The sequence below is a fragment of the Arachis ipaensis genome, chromosome B01, assembly GCF_000816755.2.
Source record: "Arachis ipaensis cultivar K30076 chromosome B01, Araip1.1, whole genome shotgun sequence".
NCBI classification, from domain to species: domain Eukaryota; kingdom Viridiplantae; phylum Streptophyta; class Magnoliopsida; order Fabales; family Fabaceae; genus Arachis; species Arachis ipaensis.
This window is the reverse complement of record NC_029785.2, coordinates 20,418,565-20,427,203: the sequence shown is the minus strand read 5'-3', so window position 1 is coordinate 20,427,203 and position 8,639 is coordinate 20,418,565. Positions and strand designations below refer to the sequence as shown.

Genomic DNA, 8,639 nt, shown 5'->3' with positions numbered 1-8,639 from the left:
GATCCCGACAAAGTTACGGAGTAATGGCAGAAACTTCTAGTGCACCCCTGCTCCAGACTTATCTCCAAACATAACGGTACCAAACAATAACATTATGTGGCACTTCACGTACCTCTGAATTTGGATATCATCAACCAACACTAACCGATCCTTCAATGCTCGAAACCACGTCAACTTGATGAAACTTCCCCTACAGTCTGCCTGCCTAGGTGCAACACCAAACTGATCCAAGCATTCAGCCTCTAATGCCTCATAACTACTCAGTGTCGGTCCCGTAACTGGCAAACCATTCGTCGGAAGACCAAAAATTAACGCCACATCCTCCAGTGTCACAGCACACTCACCAACCGGAAAATAGAAGGTGTAAGTCTCGGGGTGCCATCTCTCAATCAGAGCATTAACCAATGCCGACTGACATTGGACAACTCCAATCTGTGAAACATGATAAAAGCCGGTGTCCCGTAAAAACCCCTCCACTATTGGATTGTACCGATCCAGCGGTATGTAGTGGTCACATTGCAACATTCTAGATCCCTAAACAAAAACAATAATATTAATAAATTAACAAATTAAACTTAAAAGAATCGAATTTTCATTATCAAACAACCAGTAACTCATAAGAATCAATAAATATAATAATAATAACAATACTTTATACAAATAACTATTATATTATCTACTAATATTCAAATAACTAACTACTCTATTTTATTCTATTCTAACAGCAAACATACAATAATAAATCAATCACTAACCCTTTATTAAATATTTATATTAAACTTATAACATAAATAATTAATTCAATAATTTTTAATTCATAATATTTATTTACGAACGACTAATACAATATTAAGTAACTACAAAAAAATTATTTATTATTAACAATTAAACTAATATTTTTTAATAACCGTATTATTATTAACAATATTATTATTGCAATTATTCTATTAATAACAATAATTAACTTATTATTATAATGTAATATATCTAAACAATATTAATACCCAATAATCTCTAATATCATTTTTAATTAAACTCAAATATCTAAATATTATTATTCCACTAATTCCTAACATTATTACTATAATAAACTATTACTAATCTCTAACATTATAATTATTATTTTAACTAAAATAAAAATTTTTGGAATAAAAACTTACATAATTAGGATGATCAAGATAATTAGCAATGTGGAGTTCTGGACGATTTACATCTTTTATTCTTCTTTTTCTAAGCATAGTTTTTGTGTGGTCCAATTTTTTTTAGCTCAAACCTTCAACAATGGAGTGAACTACCGTGGCTGGGGGTGGGGTTTATGGGAGAGGAGAAATGGAACAAAGTAAAAGTGAAAGGGAAAGGGAAAGTGAAACTGGCTTAAGGGAGCTTGTGTGGTTGGAAGTGTTTCATCTTTGCTGGACCAACTTGCATGCGCGACACGTGGCTGGGGGCGCAAATCGGACGGTCCGATTTGTGTACCTGCCCAGCCAGTAATCGGACCGTCCGATTACTGTTCTTCAAAATGGACCGTCCGATTTCTTCGATCTTGGCCGTCACACTCCGGTTATGCACCATGCAGCCCTATAACGTTGTTATACACCACTCCTCCCCAATATTAAAAATAAAAAGTTCACATGATGCTCTTATAAAAATGTTCGACGAAAAAAATAAAAAAATTGATAAAACGAGGAAATAAGAAGTTAATTAACCTTAAATTTATAACTAACATATATGAATACTATACACGCATACTTTGTGTTATGGATACCAAACTTAATTAGTTAGCAATTAATTAGTCATTCTTTCTACTGTATAGCAATTAGCTAGGCTCTTAGCTCACTTGTATATATATATATATATAAATTACTCACTTAGTCAATAAAATCTTTCTTTTCTCTCCATTTCCTTTCCCATTCAATATGGTATCAGATGTAATTCTTCTTCACACTTCCGCACTATTCTCTTCCTTCATTCTTTGATTTTCTCGGGAAAATTTCTCGATTTTCCATTCTTCTTTCTCGCTCTTTCTCGTTTCGGCAAGAACATTCTTTCTCAGTTGATACCTCCTCTTTTTCCCTATTCTTCTACTCATCAATCAGAATGTCTGCGACTTCTGTATCCACAGTTCCTCAGGGAGATTTCAATACTCTTCGATCTCCAGCACTGGCACCGCCCTCGCCGATTCCTGATACGTATCTGCTCTAGTCCGGCGATCACCCAGGGCTCGTGCTTGTTTCACAACCCGTACAAGAAGACAACTACGCTTCTTGGTGTAGATCGATGAGACTTGCGTTGAGTGGAAAATGCAAAATCTGCTTCATCGATGGCTCCCTCCCGAAGCCAGATCCAGTTCTTGACCATGCACTCGTTGAATTGTGGCAGTGCACGAACGACATCGTCACTACGTGGTTGCTGAATGCGATCTCCAAGGATATTACGGCAAGCGTCATCTATGCTGGATCCGCGGTTTTACTCTGGCAAGATTTGGAGACTCGCTTCTCTCAGAGCAACGCACCTAGCATCTTTGAGCTGAAGAGGTCACTCATGTCTCTGACTCAAGGCTCTCTCTTGGTCTCACAGTATTTCACAAAGTTGAAGATACTTTGGAAAGAACTCAACACCTTCAAGCCATTGGTATCTTGTTCCTGTGGTGGCATTAAGCTGATTCAAGCCTTTCTTGATCAAGAATATGTGATGCTGTTCTTTATGGGTCTCAATGAGAAATTGGCAAGTGTTCGAAGCCAGATCCTATTGTCAGATCCACTGCCTCCAATTGGAAAAGTCTTTTCTCTTGTGTTGCAAGAGGAGAAGCAGAGAGCACTCACCTCTCCAAGCCAACATATGGACTTTGCTGTCAAACAGTCTCCAAGACCCACCGCTCCTTCTAGTCCCAAGGTGAAAGGGAGGAAAGATCGTCCACTCTGTGCTCATTGTGGGTTGCTGGGACATACTGAAGACAAATGTTATCGTCTCCATGGATATCCTCCTGGATATTCCCAGAACAAGCCTGTGAATGCCAAATCCCAAGTGCATCATGTTGCCAAGGCCGCTCATGAACAAGAAAGCCAAGATCCATCTCTAACATCCAGCTTTTCACTTATAGCGGCTCAGTACAACCAATTGATGACTCTCTTGCAAACTCAGTAAGCTCTTCAGGACATTAAACCTGAAATTTGTGCAGGTGAAGTATTTTCCTCATGTTATTCGAATCAAATGGCAGAGGTTAGTTCTTGGATAGTTGATTCTGGAGCCACCACTCACATCACTAATTCCTTTAAATTTTTGGAAAATGCCAAACCTCTTACAAATCATTTTGTTGCTTTACCTGACCATACCAAAATTTGTGCCTTAGCTATTGGTAATGTTGTTCTTAATTCTTCTTTGATCCTTTACAATGTCATATTCATTCTCTCTTTCCGAGTTAATTTGATTTCTGTTAGTTCTTTGTTGAAATTGTCTAACTGCACAGTTCTCTTTTTTGACTTAGCCTTCATCATACAGGACAGGACCTCCAAGAAGGTGATTGACAGAGGTGATGAAACTGATGACCTGTTTCTGCTACAATCACCCTTCACAGTTCATACTAGGAGTTCTGTTCATAGCTGTCGATCAGTAACCAATGTTGATAGCACTATTTGGCATGCTCGTTTAGGTCACACTTCAGAAAAAGTCTTTAACAAATTGAGTCATCTTTTGTTCAATAAAACTCTCAAATACAATCATTCTACTTGTGAAGTATGTTCCTTAGCTAAACTCAAGCGTTTGTCTTTTCAATCCAATAATCATTTTTGTAAGAATTCCTTTGATTTGGTTCACTGTGATATTTGGGACCCTTATAGAGCTCCAACTTATAATAACATGAGATATTTTCTTACTATTGTGGATGATTATTCCAGATTCACTTGGACCTTTTTGCTAAAATACAAATCTGATGCTTCTCCCACTTTCATCAATTTCTTTAATATGATTGAAACTCAGTTTAATACTAGGGTAAAGCAGGTGAGATCAGACAATGCTGGTGAATTAATGCTCCTTGATTACCTAAATTCCAAGGGCATGCTTAATCAATTCTCCTGTGTGGAGCGGCCAGAATAAAATGCCGTTGTTGAAAGAAAGCACCAGCATCTACTCAATGTAGACAGAGCATTGTTCTTTCAGTCTAAGGCCCCAATTGCCTTTTGGGGAGATTGTGTCTTGACTGCCACTTTTCTCATCAATCGCTTACCAAGTCCAGCACTTCAACACTGCTCTCCATATGAAAGACTCTTCCTTAAGCAACCTGACTATCAGTCTTTGAGAGTCTTCAGCTGCTTAGCTCATGCGTCCTCTCTTCTATCTCAGAGACACAAGTTCTCCCTGAGAGCAGTGCGTGCAATCTTCATTGGCTATCCTTCTGGTTACAAGGGATACAAGTTGTATGACCCAATGAACAAGAAGATTTTCATCTCCAGAGATGTATCCTTTATCAAAATTGAATTTTTCTTTCGACAATTAACCGATACTTCCAGGCCCATGGTGGACAATTTTCCTGACATAGTTATCCCAGTATCCATCACTGATGCAGTCCCTCTAGCAGCACTTACCAGCCCTCCTTCTGCCCAACCACCATCTCAACCATCTGTGGATATGCTAGTCATTGAACCTACCTCACAACATCAGTCAAATATTCCAAATTCACCAATTAACTTGAGAAAATCATCCAAACAATACAGACCACCATCTTACCTCAAGGATTATCAGTGAAATATTGTCTCTCATGGGACTCTAGATCGGTTTCAACATATCTCACACCATCACTCCCATTTCATAGCTAATGTTGCTGCAATTTCTGAGCCCTCCTTCTTCCATCAAGATGTGAAATACCCTGAGTGGAGGCAGGCTATGGATGAGGAGCTCCAAGCCATGGAGGCCACTAATACTTGGGCTTTAGTTCCTCTTCCACCAGGAAAACACACCATTGGATGTCATTGGGTGTACAAAGTCAAGTGTAAGGTAGATGGCTCACTAGAGCACTATAAGGCCCGTTTGGTTGCAAAGAGCTATACGCAGCAGGCAGGCATTGACTTTAAGGATACCTTCTCTCCCGTGGCCAAACTCACCACTGTCAGGGTTCTCCTTTCTTTGGCAGCCATCAACAATTGGTTTTTATTGTAACTAGATGTGAACAACGCCTTCTTAAATGGTGATTTATTCAAAGAAGTTTATATGGACCTGCCTCTTGGTTACAAGTCGAAGAGCTCTGGACTCGTATGCAAGTTGAACAAGTCCATCTATAGTTTGAGACAAGCCTCAAGAAAATGGTTTTATAAATTCACTTTAGCGCTGCTCACTCACAAGTTCAAACAGTCCAAGCATGATTACTTACTCTTCTCTTATGGTAGTGGCGACAAGATTATTTACTGGCTGGTTTATGTAGATGACATCATACTAGCTAGTCCTTCCAAGGATATGATGCATAAGGTGCAGAAACTGTTAGAGGCCTCCTTCAAATTGAAAATTCTGGGTGATTTGAAGTATTTCTTAGGCTTGGAACTAGCAAAGTCCAGTGATGGAATTATCCTCAGCCAAAGAAAGTACGCCTTAAGCATCTTGGAGGACACTAATTTTACAGATTCCAAGTCTGTTTCTCTGCCTATGGAGGCTAACCTCAGGCTGAGCGACTCCGATGGTGATTTGCTTGCAGACTCCTCCATCTACCGGAGACTAATAGGGAGGTTAATGTACCTCACCATATCCCGTCCGGACATTACTTATGCGGTTTCTACCCTTAGTCAATTCTCGTCTAAGCCTAGAACTACTCACATGAATGCACTTCACCATCTCTTGCGATACTTGAAAGGAACCGTGGGTCAAGGGTTATTATTTTCTGCAAAATCAGAAAAGAGGCTAATTAATTATGCGGATGTAGATTGGGCGGGATGTCCCGACACTAGAAGAAGCGTTTCAGGTTACTGTGTGTTCATTGGGGACTCTCTGATTTTCTGGAGATCAAAGAAACAACAAACGATTTCCCGATCATCTGCTGAATCTGAATACAGAGCTATGGCAGCTGTGGCTGCTGAATTGACTTGGTTGACAGGACTCCTATCTGATTTTCAAATCAAGGCACCATCTTCCATGCTGTTTTGTGACTCTATGTCAGCCATCCACATTGCATCAAACCCACATTTCACGAGAGGACTAAGAATATTGAGGTAGACTGCCATTTCGTTCGAGAGAAAGTTGTGGCAGGATTCATCAAACTGATCCATGTTCGAACTCAGCATCAGCTTGCCGATGTCTTCACGAAGCTGGTAACTCCAACCTATTTCCACAATCTCATCTCCAAGTTTGGCATGATTAACATATACCTGCCAACTTGAGGGGGGAAGTTATGGATACCTAACTTAATTAGTTAGCAATTAATTAGTCATTCTTCCTACTGTATAGCAGTTAGCTAGGCTCTTAGCTTACTTGTGTATATATACCTTATTTGTAATTACTCACTTAGTCAATGAAATCTTTCTTTTCTCTCCATTCCCTTTCACATTCAATACTTTGCTGAGTTGTCGTGTATTTGTGTCAGACACATTTTAAATAGAGTTATGCTACGTGTACACCAAAATCAGCCACCAAAATCAACCACCAGTATAAAATACATGCTGGAATGCAAATACACATTGAAAATAAATTAAACCACACATGTATTTATACACAAATACATTGGTGGCTCATTTTAGTAGCTGATTTTGGTGTACAAATAGCATTTCTCTTTTAAATATGATACTCATCAATACTCGTCCGACACGTGTCTGTCGTGTCTTAATAAAAAAATAAAAAATTCTTTTCCGGACATACTTGGACACACCTAAATACTATAATGTGTCAGCACATACAGCCTTATTCTTAACATATATTAAATTTTTTATTATTTTTTAATATAACATTATTTACAATATTCTTTGAGAGCTTTGGCTTCGTTGGGAAATCAAAACTTGGACCTTCAAAGATCAACTTGGAACACTTGTGTCGCTAGTTTTTTTAGTAATATGTAAGTTTCAAAATTTGTGTTGATGACTTTAGAGAGACGACGCAATTTAAATTACTAATATAAGTATCTACAATACTTATTTTCATGTGAAACTGTAGACCTTTAATGTTAAAATTTGAATATATTTTGTCTTTAGGATTAAGTTTAGGTTATATGTTTATTGTTTTGCTTTTTAATTTGTTACATTTGTAACTACTTTTAATTAGGGTGATAACAAATTTATTTATATATAATAAAGACCAATATAACTCATACTTGAATTCAACCAATTTTTTATTCAAAATGACATTTTAATTTAGTATGAGAGCTTTTCATGGCAAACGCTAAAATTTATATCATATATGGTGACAGTTTGGAAAAACGTCACCGTCTTTTCTAACTATCCATTCCCAAGCACGTAGATAGGTTTGGCAAAAGTTTTGACCACATTATTAAGGACTCTATTGACTTTAACGAAGAATCTTTAGAGACCCTTCCGATTATCCTTCCAAATGCATGCATGTGTTTGGTTCATATACGGGTGAATGATGAAAGTCAATCAAATTAATTTCTAAAATAATTTTTTTTATTTTTTATTTTATATATTTAAAAACGAAACATAAAATATGAATGTGAATGTGTTAGGATGTCTCAAAATTTGGTGAATAAACAAACACTGCCATAAGTCTGGAAAGAGTATTGGTCATCTCATGTAGGCTATCACTACAAAATACAAACTGACACATTTATCATCATTTTGTTCGAACACAGCACAAAAATAGTCTAGTTGAAGACTCATATATTTATCTAACCACTAGTTAAGTAAATCTTTTAACCAAAGTACTAAAATTGATAGATAATTTAAAATTTTTTTATAATTTTTTAGAATTTGGCTAATTTTATCTCTCAGAATTCATCTTTCATAATCATGATTTTTTTTAATTCTTTGATAGTTATAATTTTTTTAGTCATTTTTCGTACTTTAGTCAAATTCTTTAAATGGCTCAGTTGATACTTTTGTATTATTAGACTCTGATTCGTAAAACTTTTACTTTTCAAAAATAGTTTACAAAAAAATTACTTTTAAAATATAACTTTTTAAAAGTTGTAGCATCTGTATTTAGTAAATTAAATTAAAAATAGTTTTTAATAAGTACAAGCAACAACAAGTATGTTTGGTAAAATAGCTTTTAAAATTTAAAAATACTTAATAAATAATTAATATAAGAACTAAATTTAGATATTAATTGATAATATTAGACTTTTTTAATTTTGATAAGCACAAACTAACTTTAAAAAACTCTCTTCCTTGTGTGCTTTCATAAGTATCCCTAACTTTTAAAAGCTACAAGTATAATTGCATGAACACATGAGCTTTTTTATTTACTAAACGCAAAATGAGATACTTGTTACAAACACAAATTCAAAAAATTTTACCAAACCAAGCCTTACTTTTGCTAAGATCTTAGACCATCTGTTTGCGTTGTCGTCAAGATGTAAATTTAGTCTTTGTATGACAATGTATAGTTTGAGAAAGGGTATTAATATGAGCTAAGATCACTTATTTTTTAAATTAGTTTTGAAAGATTAAACTAGTTATATTAGTCTTTGAAAAATAAAATGTAAGTCAAAT

At 36.2% G+C, this 8,639-nt stretch overlaps 3 protein-coding genes across 3 annotated transcripts; all 3 read left to right on the top strand.

Moving 5' to 3' along the window:
• On the top strand, window positions 2,278-3,144 carry LOC107647956. Its single transcript, XM_016351999.1, has one exon. It carries the CDS (start codon window positions 2,278-2,280, stop codon window positions 3,142-3,144), a length of 867 nt encoding a protein of 288 aa, XP_016207485.1.
• LOC110265404 lies at window positions 3,211-4,740 on the top strand. Its single transcript, XM_021108386.1, has 2 exons — window positions 3,211-3,732; window positions 4,156-4,740. The coding sequence occupies exons 1-2, from the start codon at window positions 3,211-3,213 to the stop codon at window positions 4,738-4,740; spliced, it is 1,107 nt and encodes a 368-aa protein (XP_020964045.1).
• On the top strand, window positions 5,203-6,195 carry LOC107647943 (uncharacterized mitochondrial protein AtMg00810-like). Its single transcript, XM_016351992.1, has one exon. It carries the CDS (start codon window positions 5,203-5,205, stop codon window positions 6,193-6,195), a length of 993 nt encoding a protein of 330 aa, XP_016207478.1.

What these genes read in the sequence shown, in the direction of transcription:
- LOC107647943 (XM_016351992.1), top strand. Translation starts at nt 5,203, where the DNA reads ATGGACCTGCCTCTTGGTTACAAGTCGAAGAGCTCTGGACTCGTATGC.
- LOC110265404 (XM_021108386.1), top strand. Translation starts at nt 3,211, where the DNA reads ATGGCAGAGGTTAGTTCTTGGATAGTTGATTCTGGAGCCACCACTCAC. An exon ending in ACAATCATTCTACTTGTGAA is followed by an intron (nt 3,733 to 4,155) that starts GTATGTTCCTTA and finishes TTGTTCTTTCAG; the next exon opens with TCTAAGGCCCCAATTGCCTT.
- LOC107647956 (XM_016351999.1), top strand. Translation starts at nt 2,278, where the DNA reads ATGAGACTTGCGTTGAGTGGAAAATGCAAAATCTGCTTCATCGATGGC.